Source organism: Mercenaria mercenaria, chromosome 3, assembly GCF_021730395.1.
Source record: "Mercenaria mercenaria strain notata chromosome 3, MADL_Memer_1, whole genome shotgun sequence".
Taxonomy (NCBI): Eukaryota; Metazoa; Mollusca; class Bivalvia; order Venerida; family Veneridae; genus Mercenaria; species Mercenaria mercenaria.
The window spans coordinates 69,244,875-69,264,584 of record NC_069363.1 but is presented as its reverse complement, the minus strand read 5'-3'; the positions used below and the strand labels follow the sequence as shown (position 1 = coordinate 69,264,584).

At 36.6% G+C, this 19,710-nt stretch overlaps 1 protein-coding gene across 2 annotated transcripts in view; it reads left to right on the top strand.

The window, feature by feature from the left end:
- The window catches only part of LOC123524457 (uncharacterized), a 229,434-nt gene extending 209,724 nt beyond the window's left edge, over positions 1-19,710 (top strand). For both annotated transcript variants that reach the window (XM_053538851.1, XM_045302666.2), the window contains one exon: positions 19,231-19,710. In XM_053538851.1, the coding sequence (XP_053394826.1) occupies positions 19,231-19,346 (116 nt within the window). In that variant the 3' untranslated portion in view covers positions 19,347-19,710. The remainder of the gene's footprint in view (positions 1-19,230) is intronic.

Genomic DNA, 19,710 nt, shown 5'->3' with positions numbered 1-19,710 from the left:
GCAAAACCCGGACCCCTGGCTCAAAGGTCACAATTGGAGGTCAAAGATCAACGGGTTTTTTCCTGTCCGCCCATAACTCTGCCATCTATGAAGGGATTTTAATATTACTTGGCACAAATGTACCTCATAATAAGATGATGTGTCATGCACAATGTTCAGACGCCAGCTCAGAGGTCAAGGTCATACTTGGCAGTCAAATGTGAACATAGCATGAACAGGGTCTGTTTTGTGTCTGGTCCATAAATCTGTCATTTAATAAGGGATTTTAATATTACTTGGCACAAGTGTTCCCCATGATGAGAGGACTTGTCGTGCGCAAACCCCGACCCCCTAGCTCAAAGGTCAAGGTCACAATTGGAGATCAAAGGTCAGACACAAAAATGACTATGTCCGGAGCATTTCTTCTTCATGCATGGAGGGCTTTGGATGTAACTTGGCACAAATGATCTCCATCACGAGTCGGATTGTCATGCGCAAGAACCAGGTCTATAGGTCAAAGGTCAAGGTCACACTTACAGGTCAAATTCTTCATGCATGGAGGAACTTTGATGTAACTTGGCACAACTGTTCATCACCATGAGGCACTCTTGTTAGCCCACAATCATCAGATGGTGGGCTATTCAAATCACTCTGCGTCTGTGGTCCGTCATCCTTCCGTCCGTTAACAATTTCTCGTTATCGCATCACCTCAGAAACTACTAGGAGGATTTTGACCAAACATTGTCAGAATGATGTATTGGTACCCTAGTTATGTCCCCCTGAAAATCAGACTGGTTCAACAATTTTTGAGTGAGTTATGGCCCTTTGTTTATTTTTATAATTTACATAGATTTATATAGGGAAAAACTTTAAAAATCTTCTTGTTCAAAACAACAGGGCCTAGGGCATTGGTATTTGGTATGAAGCATCATCTAGTGGTCCTCTACCAAGACTGTTCAGATTCTTTCCCTGGGGTCAAGTATGGCCCCGCCCCAGGGGTCACATGGTTTACATAGACTTATATAGGGAAAAACTTGGCCTGAAAATCTTCTTGTCCAAACCACAAAGCCTAGGGCTTTGATATTTGTAATGAAGCATCATCTAGTGGTTCTTTACCAAGTTTATTCAAATTATCCCCCTAGGGTCAAATATGGCCCCACCCCGGGGGTCACATTGTTTATATAGACTTATATAGGGAAAAAAATTGAAAAACCTTTTGTCCAAAACCACAGGGCCTAGGGCTTTGATATTTTGTATGTGACATCATCTAGTGGTTCTCTACTAAGATTATTGAAATTATTCCCCTAGGGTCAAATATGGTCCCGCCCTGGGGGTCACATGGTTCATATAGACTTATATAAGGAAAAGCTTTTAAAATCTTCTTGTCAATAACCTACAACATTCAAATTTGGACCACATGTATGGTTTTGAGTGGCAAGATGAACGTTGACATGAGTTGACCTTGATTTTGACCAAGTGACCTACTTTCACATTTCTGTAGCTACAGCTTTCAAACTTTGACCACATGCATAGTATTGTGCACTGAAAAAAACTTTGACCTTGACATTGACCTAGTGACCTACTTTCACATTTTTGAAGGTACAGACTTCAAATTTGGACCACATGCATAGTTTCGTGTTCCGAAATTAAATTTGACCTTGATTTTGACCTAGTGACCTACTTTCACATTTCTCAAGCTACAGCCTTCAAATTTGGACCAATGCATAGTTTTGTGTACCGAAACAGACTTTGACCTTTACATTGACCTAGTGACCTACTTTCACATTTTTGAAGGTACAGGCTTCAAATTTGGAACACATGCATAGTTCTGTGTTCCATAATAAAATTTGACCTTGATTTTGACCTAGTGACCTACTTTCACATTTCTCAAGCTACAGCCTTCAAATTTGGACCACTTGCATAGTTTTGTGTACCAAAATGAGCTTTGACCTTAAGATTGACCTAGTGACCTACTTTCACATTTCTGTAGCTACAGGCTTCAAATTTAGACCACATGCATAGGATTGTGTACCGGAACAAACTTTGACCTTGACATTGACCTAATGACCTACTCTCAAATTTTTGAAGGTACAGGCTTCAAGTTTGGACCACATGCATAGATTTGTATTCTGAAGTGAAATTTGACCTTGATTTTGACCTAGTGACCTACTTTCACATTTCTCAAGCTACAGCCTTCAAATTTGGACCACTTGCATAGTTTTGTGTACCGAAATAAACCTTGACCTTAAGATTGACCTAGTGACCTACTTTCAAATTTCTCGAACTACAGCCTTCAAACTTGATGCACATGCATAGTTTTGTGTACAAAGAACTTTGTGCTTGAAATTGATCTAGTGACCTACTTTCACATTTCTCAAGCTACAGCTTTCGAATTTGGACCACATGCACAGTGTTGTGTACGGAAATGAAAATTTGACCTTGAGCTAGTCAGTAAGTCTTGAAATTTGGAACACTAAAAAATGGCACATTCGTGGGCACCAAGATCACTCTGTGATCTCGTTTTTATTATTACCTACCTTTGTTTTACTATAAATAGCTTATATTGTAACTTTTTATGGCCCCGAAGGGCAGCATATTAGTTTTCAACTGTCCGTCTGTTCGTTCGTCACAACTTTAACTTTTTGCATGAAGGCCAACGTTAACTTTTGCATGAAGGCACTTTACTCGGGAACCACTGCACCCAGGACCTTCAAACTTCACGTGCTGATAGTACTTATTGAGTACACGACCCTTACTGACTTTGGGGTCACCAGGTCAAAGGTCAAGGTCACAGGGGCCAATGTTAACTTTTTGCATGAAGGCACTTTACTGGCGAACCACTGCACCCAGGACCTTCAAACTTCACATGCTGATAGTACTTATTGAGTACATGACCTCTACTGACATTGGGGTTAGCAGGTCAAAGGTCAAGGTCATGGGCCAATGTTAACTTTTTGCATGAAGGCACTTTACTTGCCAACCACTGCACCCAGGACCTTCAAACTTCACATGCTGATAGTACTTTTTAAGTACACGACCCCTACTGACTTTGGGGTCACCAGGTCAAAGGTCACAGGGGCCAATGTTAACTTTTTTGCATGAAGGCACTTTACTCGCGAACCACTGCACCCAGGACCTTTAAATTTCACATGCTGATAGTACTTATTGAGTACACCACCCCTACTGACTTTGGGGTCACCAGGTCAAAGGTCAAGGTCACAGGGGCCAATGTTAACTTTTTGCATGATGGCACTTTACTCGCGAACCACTGCACCCAGGACCTTCAAACTTCACATGCTGATAGTACTTATTGTGTACACAACCCCTATTGACTTAGGGGTCACCAGGTCAAATGTCAAGGCGCTGCAGGGGCATTTGTCACCATTAGTGACAGCTCTTGATTATTACTGGCCCTAGGGAAAAATCGAGACCACTTTTCTGTGGTACAACATACAATTTACATCCAATTTTTAGCTTGACTATTCAAAGAATAAGTAGAGCTATTCGAATGGCCCGTGCGTCGGCGTCCCGATTTGGTTAAGTTTTTGTATGTAAGTTGGTATCCCAGTAACTACATGTGGGAATGGATTGAAACTTCACACACTTATTCACTGTGATAAACTGACTTACATTGCACAGGTGTCATAACTCTGTTTTGCTTTTTTACAAAATTATGCCCCTTTTCCGACTTAGAAATTTTTGGTTAAGGTTTTGTATGTCAGCTGGTATCTCAGTACCAACTAATGTGAATGGATTCAAACTTCACACATTTGTTCACTGTCATAATCTGACATGCACTGTGCAGGTCCCATAACTCTATTTTGCATTTTTAGCTCACATGAGCCAAAGGCTCAGGGTGAGCTATTGTGATCATTCAGCGTCCGGCGTCCGTTGTCCGTCCATAAACTTTTACTTTAAACGACATCTCCTCATAAACTGCTAGGCCACTTTCATCCAACCTTCACAGGAATGTTCTTTGGGTGAAGCTCTACAAAAATTATTCAAAGAATTGAATTCCATGCAAACTCTGGTTGCCATGGCAACCGAAAGGAAAAACTTAAAAAATATTTTTCTCAAAAACCAGAAGACCTAGAGCTTAGATATTTGGTGTGAAGCATTGCCTAGTGGACCTCTACCAAGTTTATTCAAATCATGACCCCGGGGTCAAAATTGACCCCGCCCGAGGGGTCATATGATTTTACATAGGAAAATCTTAAAAAATCTTCTTCTCAAAAACCAGAAGCCCTAGAGCTTAGATATTTGACATGTGGCATTGCCTAGTGGACCTTTGCTAAAATTGTTCAAATCATGACCCCGGGATCAAAATTGACCCCGCCCCAGGAGTCACTTGATTTTACATAGATTTCTGTAGGAAAATCTTCAAATTTTTTAAAAAAATAAACCAGAAGGCCTAGAGCTTAGATATTTAACATGTAGCATTGCCTAGTGGACCTCTACAAAATTTGTTCAAATCATGACCCCCAGGTCAAAATTGACCCGGCCCCAGGGGTCACTTGATTTTACACAGGAAAATCTTCAAAAATTTTCTAAAAATAAACCAGAAGGCCTAGATCTTAGATATTTGACATATAGCATTGCCTAGTAGACTTCTACAAAATTTGTTCAAATCATGACCCCTGGGGTGAAATTGACCCCGCCCCATGGGGTTACTTGATTGTGCATAGAAAAATCTTCAAAATTTTCTAAAAATAAACCAGAAGGCCTAGAGCTTAGATATTTGATATGTAGCATTGCCTAGTGGACCTCTACAAAATGTGTTCAAATCTTGAACCCGCAGGGTCAAATTGACCCAGCCCCAGGGGTTACTTGATTGTACAAAAGGAAATCTTCATAAATTTGCTAAAAATATACCAGAAGGCCTGGATCTTAGATATTTGATATGTAACATTGCCTAATAGACTTCTACAAACTTTGTTCAAATCATGACCCCTGGGGTAAAATTGGCCCTGCCCCAGGGGTTGCTTGATTGTACATCGGAAAATCTTCCAAAAAATTTCTAAAAATCATCAGTTTGACATTTGAAACATGTATCTCATATTACTCAGGTGAGCGATCCAGGGTCATTATGACCCTCTTGTTTCAAAATTATGCCCCTTTTCGACTTAGCAGGTTTTGTAATTTGTAAGCTGGTATCTCAGTATCCACTAATGGGAATGGATTGAAACTTTACACACTTGTTCAGTGTCATTATATGACATGCAGTGCGTAGGTTCAATAACTCTACTTTGCATTTTTACAAAATTATTCCCCTTTTTGTATCCCCCGACAACAAAGTTGTAAGGGGGGGTATACTGGTTTCAGGTTGTCTGTCTGTCTGTCCGTCTGGCCGTCTCTCCGTAGACGCAATCTTGTGCGCACCATCTCTCCTTATCCCCTTGACAGAATTTAATGAAACTTCACACAAGTGATCAGTACCAACAGCAGTTGTGCATGGGGCATGTTAGGTTCTTTTAGAAAAAAAATTTGCAGAGTTATGGGACTTTGTTTTTTTGTTACTATACTATATACATAGACACAATCTTGTGCGCACCATCTCTCCTCATCCCCTTGACACAATTTAATGAAACTTCACACAAGTGATCAGTAACAGCAGTAGTTGTGCATGGGCATGTTAGGTTCTTTCAGCGACAAAAATTGCAGAGTTATGGGACTTTGTTTCTTGTTACCATACTAAGTACATATAGTCTGCATATGCAATCTTGTGCGTGCCTAATCTACCAAACCCTTACACACAATTTAATGAAACTTCACACAAGTGATCAGTACCAACCCTAGTTGTGCATGGTGCATGTTACATTCTTTTAGATAAATATTCTGCATAGTTATGGGACTTTGTTTTTTCTTACTATACATACAGACTATATACATACAGTCCACATAATTATGCAATCTTGTGTGCGTCAAATTGCAATGTACTGTGTCAATGCATGTGGGGGGTACATTCATCACCTTTAGTGATAGCTCTAGTTCGACTTAGCTGTTTTTGGTTAAATTTTTAGCTTGACTGTTAGAAGAATAGTCTAGCTATTGTACTCACCCTGGCGTCGGGTTCACACCTTGGTTCATATGGCTATCATTTATAGGTAGCTTTGAAACTTATTTTTTCTTTTTCTAGGACTATTACACTGGGTCAAGTCCCATAGCTCTGACATGTATTTTGAGGAAATTATGCCCCCTTAGAAAATCCTGGTTAAAGTTTTACATGCAAGTTACTATCTCCAAAACTAATGCAGATATTGAATTGAAACTTCACATAAAGGGGTTATAAAACTAGTTGATAGCATCAAGTCCCATAACTCTGACCTGCATTTTGGCCAAATTATGCCCCCTTTTGGAAAATCCTGGTTAAAGTTTTGCGTGCAAGTACATACAGCTATTACTTAAAGCATATAGATTTGAACTTACTTCTTTTTAGCTTAACAGAGCACGAAGTGCTCAAGGTGAGCTATTGTCACCGGTCATTGTCCGGCGTCCGTCAACAGTTGCCTTGTGAACACTCTAGAGGCCACATTTGTGGCCCAATCTTTATGAAACTTGGTCAGAATGTTAGTCTTGATGATCTCTAGGTCAGTTTCAAAACTGGGGCATGTTGGGTCAACAACTAGGTCAGTAGACCATATCAAAGGAAAAGCTTGTGAACACTCCAGAGGCCACATTTGTGACCCAATCTTTATGAAACTTGATCTGAATGTTTGTCCTGCTGATCTCAAGGTCATGTTCGAAACTGGGGCATGTTTGGTCAAAAACTAGGTCAGTAGGCCAGATCAAAGGAAAAGCTTGTGAACACTCTAGAGGCCACATTTGTGACCCAATCGTTATGAAACTTGGTCAGAATGTTTTTGATGATCTCTAAGTCAGGTTCTAAAATGGGTCATGTGGGGTCAAAAACTAGGTCAGTAGGCCAGATCAAAGGAAAAGCTTGTGAACACTCTAGAGGCCACATTTGTGATCCAGTCTTTATGAAACTTGGTCAGAATGTTTGTCTTGATGATTTCTAGGTCAAGTTTGAAACTGGGTAGTGGGGTCAAAAACTAGGTCAGTAGGCCAGATCAAAGGAAAAGCTTGTGAACACTAGAGGCCACATTTGTGAGCCAATGTTTATTAAAATTGGTCAGAATGTTAGTCTTGATGATCTCAAGGTCAGTTTCGAAACTGGGTCATGTTGGGTCAAAAACTAGGTCAGTAGGCCAGATCAAAGGAAAAACTTTCAACACTCTAGAGACCACAGTTCAAGTTTGAAACTCGTTAGAAATTGAATAAATCAGAATGTTTTGTCTTGATTATCTATAGGTCAAGTTCGAATCTAGGACATGCGGGGTCAAAAACTAGGTCACCCAGTCATATCAAAGGAAAAGTTTGTAAACACTCTAGAGGCCACAGTTGTGACCCAATCTTTACGAAATTTTGTCAGAATGTTTGTCTTGGTAATCTCCAGGTCAAGTTCGAATCTGGGTCATGTTGGGACAAAAACTAGATCAGTAGGCTAGATCAAAGGAAAAGCTTTTGAACACTCTAGATACCACATTTGTGACCCAATCTTTATGTAACTTGGTCAGAATGTTTGCTTTAATGATCTTTAGGTCAAGTTCAAAACTGGGTCATGCGGGGTCAAAAAGGAGGACAGAAGGCCAGATCAAAGGAAAAGCTTGTGAACACTCTATAGGCTACAGTTGTTACTCAATCTTTATGAAACTTGCTCAGAATGTTTGTCTTGATAATCTCTAGGTGAAATTTTAACCTGGATCATTTAGGGTCAAAAACAAGGTCACATGGTCAAATCAAAGGAAAAGCTTGTGAACACTCTAAAGGGTACAGTTGTGACTCAATCTTTATGAAACTTGGTCAGAATGTTTGCCTTGATGATCTCTAGGTTAAATTCGAAACTGGCTCATGTGGTGTAAAAAACTAGGTCAGTAGGCCAGATCAACTCTGGTGAGCGATATATAGGGCCATCATGGCCCTCTTGTTTTAGATAAATTACTAGACTAGCTCCTAGTCTGTGATGTAATTTTTTTTACATATTAAGATTTAATGTAGTGAATGAGCCAGTCTATATCCTATGTCCTATATATATGATAATTTTAACATCAGTCCTCTTAGAAAATCTCTAGAAAAGACTGGCTTTTGTCTCTATGAACACAAAAAAAAAATCATAGAAATATCTTAATTATCAGTCTAGTGGCTAGTCTAATTAATTACCAACCTCACTGGGTCAAGTCCCATAACTCTGACATGTATTTTGGGAAATTATGTCCCCTTTTGGACTTAGAAAATCCTGGATAAAGTTTAACATGCAAGTTACTATCTCCAAAGTTAATGCAGATATTGAATTGAAACTTCACATGTGTCTTCGGGGTTATAAAGATAGTTGATAGCATCAAGTCCAATAACTCTGACCTGCAGTTTGGCCAAATTATGCCCCCTTTTAGACTTAGAAAATTCTGGTTAAAGTTTTGCGTGCAAGTTACTATATGCAGAACAAATGCAGATATTAAATTGAAACTTCACAAATGTCATGTGCCTTAGGGGTTATAAAACTGGTTGATTGCATCAAGTCCCATATCTCTGACATGCATTTTGGTCAAATTATGTCCCCTTTTGAACTTAAAAATTCTGGTTAAAGTTTTGCATGCAAGTTACTATCTCCAAAACTAGTGCAGATACTGGATTGAAAGTCTATAGATATTTTAACATTTAGGATATTTTCCTGCTTCTGGGACAATAATTCAAATAGTCAAGCATTGGTCTCTTCCCCAGGAAATTTTTGAAAAACAGGTACAAAATGGTGGACTGTGGTGCATTTTTTGGTCTAAATTTTGAGGTATGGAAGGATGTATCCTAGTCATTTTAGGAGGATCAGGGGGCTCTACCCCTCGAAAATCTTGAAATACAAGTATGAAATGGTGGGCTCTGGTGCATTTTTTTGTCTTAATTTTGAGGTACTGGGAAGGGTACTTTCCTAATTTTAGAGTGGTCAGTGTGTTCTCCCCCTGGAAAATTTTGAAATATAGGTATGAAATGGAGGCCTCTGGTGCGCTTTTGGGTCTTAATTTTTAGAAAATATTTTCTTAGCCAAAATAGTTGGGTGCAACATTGATGAGTATAGGTCACTTCTCAACAAACTTGGGGCATGGGCACCCTCTTTCAAGCCCTGGATCTAGGCCTGAATCTTGTCTAGTTACTCACAATTACACAGCAGCACAATATGTGGCAAAAGAGCGCTCAACAAAAAGTAAACATACATAAAATTATCATTATATTACGGATTGTTTTGCCTCTATAAAGATGATTTCAATAAAGTAATTTATTATACAGAATGCTTTGATTAAAGGCATGTATGTTATTACTCATATCTTACCAGAAAAGCCAGCTTTATTCTTAATTTTGTCAGAAAAGAACAAGCATTCCCTGTCTATTTCCACATATCATACAAATATGAAACTAGTTTCTTACATATAAAATGTCATATTTTTAGTTCACCTGTCACATAGTGACAAGGTGAGCTTTTGTGATCATCCGTCGTCCGTCGTCAGTCCGTCCGTGCATCTCGTGCATCCTCCGTCAACAATTTCTGGTCTGCACGATAGTGGTTTCATTCATGATTTTATTTTAACCAAACTTGCACACAACTTGTATCACCATAAGATCTCGGTTCCTTTCTTTAACTGGCCAGATCCCATTATAGGGTCCAGAGTTATGGCCCCTGAAAGGGACAAAATTAGCTATTTTGACCTTGTCTGCACAATAGCAGCTTCATTTATGATTTGAATTTTACCAAACTGGCACACAACTTGTATCACCATAAGATCTTGGTTCCTTTCTTGAACTGGTTAGATTCCATCATGGGTTCCAGAGTTATGGCCCCTGAAAGGGCCAGAATTAGCTATTTTGACCTTGTCTGCACAATAGCAGCTTCATTTATGATTTTATTTTAACCAGACTTGCACAAAACTTGTATCACCATAACATCTTGGTTCCTTTCTTGCACTGGCCGGATTCCTTTATGGGTTCCAGAGTTATGGCCCCTGAAAGGGCCAGAATTAGCTATTTTGACCTTGTCTGCACAATAGCAGCTTCATTTATGATTTGAATTTAATCAAACTTGCACAAAACTTGTGTCACCATAAATCTGAGTTCTTTTCTTGAACAGGCCAGATCCCGTAATGGATTCCAGAGTTATGGCCCCTGAAAGGGCCAGAATTAGCTATTTTGAGCTTGTCTGCACAATAGCAGCTTCATTTATGATTTGATTTTAACCAAACTTGCACAAAACTTGTATCACCACAAGATCTTAGTTCCTTTCTTGAACTGGCCAGATTCCATCATGGGTTCCAGAGTTATGGCCCCTTAACCCTTTCCCACATCGATACGTTTATCACCGTATCTATCGATTACCAAACAGAAACGTATTGACCTGTGTCTATCGGTTCCCCGATAGAAACGTATTATACCGATTAACGGCCATTTGAACAGAATCGTTTTATCCCGTGTCTCATAATCAATCGCTTTATTTTCGTTCTTTTCCTAAAGAAACAAATTCCGGATGTTTACTAACTCAAAATATGGGATTTCGTCATCATTAGTTACGTAAAAGATCATGTGGTTACTATTTAAATTTATCGAGTACTTTGCAAAGAAAGACACCGGGGTTTTTTCCTACATGTGCACGATGCTACGTCATGGAAAATTACTGAAAAAACTGCTTGCAACTAGCCGTTTCACGGGACTTTCCTCGTTCTAAAAATAACAACCATTTAACATCAAAGTATTTTTAAATGTGTTAGGTCATGAAGGTCACGTGTGATACATGCAGATTTCCCCTAAACAACAATTTGTGTATACGATGGCTTGGAATTTATGGCCTTACATAACGGGAAGTGTTAAGGGGACGCATACTTTGAAATTAGAAAAAAGTGGGTGGGGTATGATAAAATTTACCTGCAAAAAAGTACAAGGTTTTGGTACATGAAATGGATACTGTTTCAACTTTTATAAGTACACAAAGGATTGCTCACTAAAATAAAAATGAGAAAACTGAAACAAGAAAGTTATTGTTGAATTACATAAGACTTATTGTGTACATTCAAAGTCAACAATTAAGACTTTTTGGTGCGAAAATAATAGTGCTTCACCTTGTCCAAACATTTATCAATGTCCTACAGATTCTAATTTAAAGAAAGAATGTGAAATATGGTCACTGTCTTGCTTTTCATTTCGCATATATAAGCTAAAACACATTATTTAGTTTGTTTACAAAGTAGTGCATAAGAAAAGATACGGTGGTCAAGGAATGCCATATTCCAAAACTAAAAGAGTATATTCCCATTAATACATTAAACATTTATCATTACAGAAGTCTAGTGGCTTACAATAAGGGCCTAGAAATGTTGCCATTATTAATTTTTAACTTGGTATTCATGAACTACAATGCACTTAAATATCAAAACACATTCAACAAACTTTTGAAAATGTATTGTCTTAAAAATCCCAAAAATAAGGTATGAAATTTGGTTGAGAGGTCCAATCAATGTGTCTATGTGCAAAAGTAACATTCTAATCTTGTTCACAAAAGTTACTAATACACAGCAAGCATGTCAATGATCAAAACTGGATGAATACACAGTTATCCTCACTTTAATGTCATTTATAATTTGTCCTTGAATTCTCCACCATACTTTTCATAACTCTGTTTGCACGAGTTGCACGAGAATGCTGTCATTCACGTAAAAAATGGGGTCAAATAAGTTGTAAATGCAATATCATCTAAACGTAATTAATGGATTATGCAGTTCAAGATAAACTTTATCTCATAACGTAACGAACATGTATAATGTTGTAACAACAACTTTACTTACACTGATTTAAGTAGCAGTCGGTTTATAAGTGACTTTATTGATTCATTTTGTGTTTTGTTATTGTTGTCAAAAAGTATGACGGAAGTGCCTCACAACTGAAGCGGAAACCAGTTTGATGCGCAAAGTAGTCCATTGTAAGTAATATTTTTTGACAAATGTCCACAGAAATTAATAATTTTCTAATATTAAAGACGAATATCTGAATAGGATTCATTATTTGATAAGAAATTATAATCATCAACATGTTTTTAGCTCACCTGTCACAAAGTGACAAGGTGAGCTTTTGTGATCGCGCGGCGTCCGTCGTCCGTCGTCCGTCCGTCCGTGCGTGCGTCCGTCCGTCCGTCCGTAAACTTTTGCTTGTGACCACTCTAGAGGTCACATTTTTCATGGGATCTTTATGAAAGTTGGTCAGAATGTTCACCTTGATAATATCTAGGTCAAGTTCGAAACTGGGTCACATGCCGTCAAAAACTAGGTCAGTAGGTCTAAAAATAGAAAAACCTTGTGACCTCTCTAGAGGCCATATATTTCACAAGATCTTCATGAAAATTGGTCAGAATGTTCACCTTGATGATATCTAGGTCAAGTTCGAAACTGGGTCACATGGGGTCAAAAACTAGGTCAGTAGGTCTAAAAATAGAAAAACCTTGTGACCTCTCTAGAGGCCATATTTTTCATGAGATCTTCATGAATATTGGTCAGAATGTTCACCTTGATGATATCTAGGTCAATTTCGAAACTGGGTCACGTGGGGTCAAAAACTAGGTCATTAGGTCTAAAAATAGAAAAACCTTTTGACCTCTCTAGAGGCCATATTTCTCAATGGATCTACATGAAAATTGGTCAGAATGTTCAGCTTGATGATATCTAGGTCAAGTTTGAAACTGGGTCACGTGGGGGTAAAAACTAGGTCAGTAGATCTAAAAATAGAAAAACCTTGTGACCTCTCTAGAGGCCATATTTTTCATGAGATCTTCATGAATATTGGTCAGAATGTTCACCTTGATGATATCTAGGTCAAGTTCGATACTGGGTCATGTTGGATCAAAAACTAGGTCAGTAGGTCTAAAAATAGAAAAACCTTGTGACCTCTCTAGAGGCCATATTTCTCAATGGATCTTCATGAAAATTGGTCAGAATGTTCACCTTGATGATATCTAGGTCAAGTTCGAAACTGGGTCACGTGCGGTCAAAAACTAGGTCAGTAGGTCTAAAAATAGAAAAACCTTGTGACCTCTCTAGAGGCCATATTTTTCAATGGATCTTCAGGAAAACTGGTCAGAATGTTTACCTTGATGATATCTAGATCAAGTTTGAAACTGGGTCACATGGGGTTAAAAACTAGGTCAGTAGATCTAAAAATAGAAAAGCCTTGTGACCTCTCTAGAGGCCATATTTTTCATGAGATCTTCATGAATATTGGTCAGAATGTTCACCTTGATGATATCTAGGTGAGGTTCAAAACTGGGTCACGTGGGGTCAAAAACTAGGTCAGTAGGTCTGAAAATAGAAAAACCTTGTGACCTCTCTAGAGGCCATATTTCTCAATGGATCTTCATGAAAACTGGTGAGAATGTTCAGCTTGATGATATCTAGGTCAGGTTCGTAACTGGGTCATGTGCGGTCAAAAACTAGGTCAGTAGGTGAAAAAATAGAAAAACCTTCTGACCTCTCTAGAGGCCATATTTTTCACGAGATCTTCATGAAAATTGGTGAGAATGTTCACCTTGATGATATCTAGGTCAAGTTTAAAAGTGGGTCACGTGCCTTCAAAAACTATGTCATTAGGTCAAATAATAGAAAAAGCTTGTGACCTCTCTAGAGGCCATATTTTTCAATGGATCTTCATGAAAATTGGTCAGAATTTTTTATCTTGATGATATCTAGGTCACATGTGCTCAAAAACTAGGTCACTTTGTCAAATAATAGAAATAACGACGTCATACTCAGTTCAACACTGGGTCATGTGGGGATAGGTGAGCGATTCAGGACCATCATGGTCCTCTTGTTTTAAAAAATCGTACACGTGTTGACACCTAAGTTGTCTCCCGTTGTTTATAAGAGTTACCTCTCGTCCGGCGCAGTAATACATTTGCAGTGAATCGCCGAGAAGTCGTGGGAAAATTAAAAACCATGTAAACAAACTGAAATTAACCACCTTTTCAAGATGATTTTCAAGTGATCGCCATTATGCATTTAACCCGCCTGACCTGTGTAGCATCTTAGATATCTGTTCTAAGGTATTTATAGTGTAGAATGTGATGTTATGCCCTTGCAATGGTAATCCCACTCTGATTTTTTTTGTTTACATTTTTATCAATGAGAAATATGGCGTCCATCCCGAGCTGAAATGACGTGGCGTTAAATATTTACATGTTTAAGCAAACCTGGTGTGTTAGAAAGAAAATCTCATCCCTTCAACATTATTTGGAACACTGTTATTGTAAAAAACCTGTTTTTTCCTTATACAAAAGCTTAATATTTTGTGTTGAATGTACTTTCACAAAGACCTCTGTTTTCCTATTACATTCATAGTACCACATCCTTATCCACAAATACTGAATATTACAGGTGTCCATCAGTATTATATCAGTTTAGGAATATGTTTTTTATTTTCCCACCATCGATTTCTTGAATATGCACCCCTTCCGCATTCCTGTATGAACTGTGAATGTAGCAATATGCGTCCCCTTAATCAAAACAGAAGGACCGCGGCTTTCAAATATTTTATGACACCCCAAGAGTTAATTGCAGTGGAAGTCACCCGTGATGTACCGACGTTTGATCATCAAAATATTACGTAATATTATCTTAAAAATATTTAATTTTTAGCACAAGAATACTGTTGTCGGTTACGAGTCTCGATCTCCGCGATCTTTTTGCACTTTCAGAAATTTTACGATCCGTTATTTTTATAGTGTTATTCAGTTTGATGGTTGTTTTTTATATAAATACTTACCGATTCCGATTCGGAAGATAAGTCTATTAACTATAAATCAAACTTTCAAACATCAGAATGAAATTGTATATGAATTTCAATGTGAAAGTAATCCAAAACAGAATTTTATGCCTAAAAATATATATTCCCGTACTTTAACACTTTATATCTTCGAAACTCAAAGAGAAACTACAATAAATTTTGTATCATCGGAAAGAGAATTTAAATTGCTATAAACTTTATATTGACAAAAATAATGTCAAACTTACAGAAAATATTAAAATAATGACATTTTTAACATAAGTGTGTGTAATCACAAAATAATGCCAACACCTCTGTTCAGATAAGACAGTCACCTTTATCAGCCATATACCGATTATTGATTATCACTTATCAGTGTTATGTAAAAGAGGTTACTTTGGCTTCTGTTCTGTGTGGTAAAGGGTTAAAGGGCCAAAATTGGCTATTTTGGCTTTCGCAGCCATATAGAGACTTCATTTATGGTTTTATTTGATATAAACTTCCAAAATATCTTCAACAACAATAAATCTTGGATTCCATGACAAATCAGATCCATTCGTAGGTTCAAGAGTTATTTTATATCTGATTACCTCCCCTGATTGTAATCAAAATGGGTTTATATCAGAAAGTACTTATAGGACTTATTTGAAATTTCATTATTGTCATTAGTTGGACTGAGACAATCAGGGTAGATAACTATGGACTGATTTTATGTCAAATTACCTCCCTTTATTTCAAATTAAAATGGGTATATCTCCATAACTAATGAAGATACTGATCTGAAATTTCATTTATGTCAACAGATTTATTTGGCAGATCCTTCTTTTGTTCACTTACAATTTTTTTTTTTTTAACTACTTCCCTTTTACATTACTATAAATATCTTATTTTCAGTAACTTTTTTATTATTGGCCATAGGGAAAAACCGAGACCACTTTTCTGTGGTACAACATGGATGGTACCTCCAATTTTTAGGTGAATTTTGACATATCTTGTAAGAATTTGTTTTTCTTTTTGGTTAAATTTCTTCCCTTTGTTGTTCCTGTCCTTTGGATTTAGATATTTTTTCTGAGGACCTTCTTGTCCTCAAGTGCAGTGATAACAGGTGAGCGATATAGGGCCATCATGGCCCTCTTGTCTTTCATTTTATCTAGGTTTTTTTTCACAACTTCAAATAGTTGTTGTATATATTTTTCTCCGACTTGAACGACATCTACATTTTAAGGGGACGCGGCTCCTTAAAACTGTCACTGAAGTTGCTGTTATAAGTAATATACCGGAAATTATTATGTTACTATTATGCAGTGACATGATAAAAGATAGGTCAGCTAGGTAATCAAGACCCGAGGATGTCACCTAATTAGAGCATATCATAAAAGTTACTGAAGCATATAAAGTGGCTTTGATGTGACATACTTTAAAGGCCTAGATTTTGGCAGTGGGCCAAGGGATTTCTGTCTTCACCAGCACAGTTGGGGGCTAATGACCAACACAGTATGGTTCCAATAAACAAGGGTCATTGTTTATTGGAGGGTCAGTCTACCTTACAAGTGTATCAATTAGTAAGAAGGGGAAACAATGTAATTTATTTTAAATTAATGAATAAATGATAACTTTTAAAGTTATACTAGTTTTTTTTGGCATTTCTATGTAAAGAAAAATATTTGTTGATCAAACACAATAATAAAATAATCATAAAGTTATTTTCATAATAATGAAATAATGAGAAACTTACTTAAAGAAATATGCAAGCGTTTTTTTTTCAAATTCTGTCTGGAGAATTGTGATATTTTAGAAAAATGTGACTTTTACTCATCTAAAGCTTGCAGAATACTATAAATAACATTTGTCTAGAATTGAAAACAGAATGTGCATTTCAAAGTTACAAAGCAAAGCATGAAAAAAGTCACTTTTGGCAACATACTGAAAAGGCAAATTGAGTGTAGATGGAACACAATAATTTTATATTCAAATAATGTATCTTTCATCATCCTATATGTAATATATTAATAATAATAATAATAATAATAATAATAATGATTATGATTATGATTATGATTATTTTTTATTATTATTATAATCATTACTATAACCATTAAAGTAATAGTTTTTATCATCTATATAATATCAAAATAATAATTATTATTATTATCATTCCACATTCACTGAAGAAAAATTAATTTCTTTCAACTCCACTGCACACATTTTCATGGTCTAGTTGGGGTCCCTGCTGTGCTAATTGCCCTCTAATCAGTTACTGTTACATAATCGCTGATAAGCAGCAGATAAGATGGGAGTTGTATATTGGATTTGGGGGGGTACACTTATATAGTAGTAAATCTAGGCCTTTAATGCCCTTCGGTCATCAAGCCATCGGATTAATATATCACGTTTTGTGAATCAAAAATAAACATTTTACGTGATATCTAGTATTTTAAAATCTGTAAGAATATACTTTTGAACTTGAATAGACATTTAGTTATGGAAATCCAAATTCGTAAGATCTGGATCAAATCAAGGACTATAACTACATACTGAAAGAAAAGACTTAATATAAATCTCTAATTTTTTATCTCTCATGTTTACATGCTGGATCATTTTCATATCGAAAATGTATCCTGCCAGAAGTCATTAACCTTTAATTAATAGAATAATTATGATAAACTTGAATTCTGCAAAGAAAATAGAACATCTAGCAACTGGTAAAGAATGGAAGTGTAGAACACCCCTCCGTGCCACAGGGATGCTCTCTCTCTATTAAATCTGATTGCTGCATTTACCATCCGAACCACTTTGATATTGTCAAATAAAAACTTTAAAATTTAAAGAATCAATTGAAATTAAAAATAACAATTTTAAGATGATTATTATTTTTTCGAATATGGAACGACTATTGATCCCCATTTGGGTATAATTGGATACAAAATCAAAGCCTGGACTTCGTTAATTGAACCAGGAAGGTCTAATACGTATAGTCGTTCCAGATTTAACATTTTATTTTCAATTTCGACTTTTAATTATATTACTTGTATCACCTAAGCTAATTGCGGCGGGTGGTAAGTTCTGTGAGATGATGTTGGGAAATTGAACAAAAACTTTTTTAATTCATGGAAAATATCGTTTTTTGATAACCTAAATTTGTTGAGATCAAAATTGCTGAAAAATAGTTTATTGCCTGTTCATTATGTATCCAAAATCATCAGTGATAATGGGCATTAGTTAAGGTATCTCAGCTGTAGGTTTGCAAAGATCTTGCGTTGGATATTTACTATAAAACAGACTCATTATTGATCGAATCGTTTGAAATGCAATGTAACTCTTTACGTAATTTATATTGTTCAGTCATGTCTTTTTGTACTACTTAGAGTGTGCATGCGCGAAAATGTTCTCCTGTTGCTAAGGAAATAGCTCTCTGTAAAAACATTTACTCTACTTTGCATTTTTACAAAATTATGCCCCTTTTTCGACTTGGCTGTTTTTGGTTAAATTTTTATTATGTAAGCTGGTATCTCAGTACCCATTAATGGGAATGGGTTGAAACTTCACTCACTTGTCCGTACCCATTAATGGGAATGGGTTGAAACTTCACTCACTTGTTCACTGTCAAGGTCTGACATACTGTGTCGCATTCCATAACTCATACTTTGCATTTTTACAAAATTATGCCCCTTTTTTGACTTAGTAGTTTTTGGTTAAGGTTTTGTATGTAAGCTGGTATCTCAGTACACACTAATGGGAATGGATTGAAACTTCACACACTTGTCCACTGTCATGAGCTGATAAGCACTGTGCAGGTTCCATAAACCTGTTTTGCATTTGTACAAAATTATGCCCCTTTTTCAACTTTTGTATTCATTCGTTTGACAAGGCTGTTGAATAGTCAAGCGTTGCTGTCCTCCAACAGCTCTTGTTAGTTTTATTTTGACCTATCTATACCTGGTATAAAGTTTTGTTTGGACTTATACTATATAGAATTAACAATTGTAGATTTTTGTATATGCAAATTTTAATCCATGTGTTTTGTTATAACATATTGTATATGTAGTACAATATTGTTTATACATCATTGACAGATATCAATTCAGTATGCTACTCTTCAGTAGAGAAAATTAGGTGCCTTCCAAGTAGGGGACTTTGTATTGCATGGCAATATTTCATTCACTTGTTTAGGAGAAACTTTTTAAATATTCTTGTCAGAAAACACTGGCTTTATTTCAATGTAATTTCACAGACATTTTCCTTGCTTAACTGTCTACCAAAACTGTTCATGCAAGCAGTGCAACTCAGGTGAGCGTACTAGGGCCATCATAGCCCTCCTGTCTTTAAAAAATTGCTTTCAAAGAAGTTCTTAGCTGGTATATTATTTTGTCTTTCATGTTTGGTTATTGTGAATGTCCTTTGTTTATGTTTAAGGAGATGATATAATGGATTCAGACAAGGAACCAGATGATATTGATGATGCAGACGACAGTATCATTCAGTCTGATGATGAGGAAGATGAAAGTAAGAGGGAAGCAATGGACCATTGACTCATTTTTTTTATGTATTTGAAAAAGCAAAGTAGTTGTTCTATTTCCAGAGACATTAGTTCTTATACCTTAGTCTTCTGTATACATGTATATCAGATTGTTTCCAATAATTTTATTGTTCACTTTTACAATGGTAATATTATAGACCTCCTACTGTATTTGGCTGCAAGTTGAACAACAAAAATAACACTTTTACTGCTTTCTTGTACATCAAATGACATAATATTATATGAATGAATTAAGATGAACATGACAGATTTAAAGTTGATTATACTCTGTTTTAAAGTATGTCCAAGAACCTTGTTGGCAACAATAAATACAGAAGTGACTTGGATGAGTGAATTAAACATTTGCAAGCATGAAA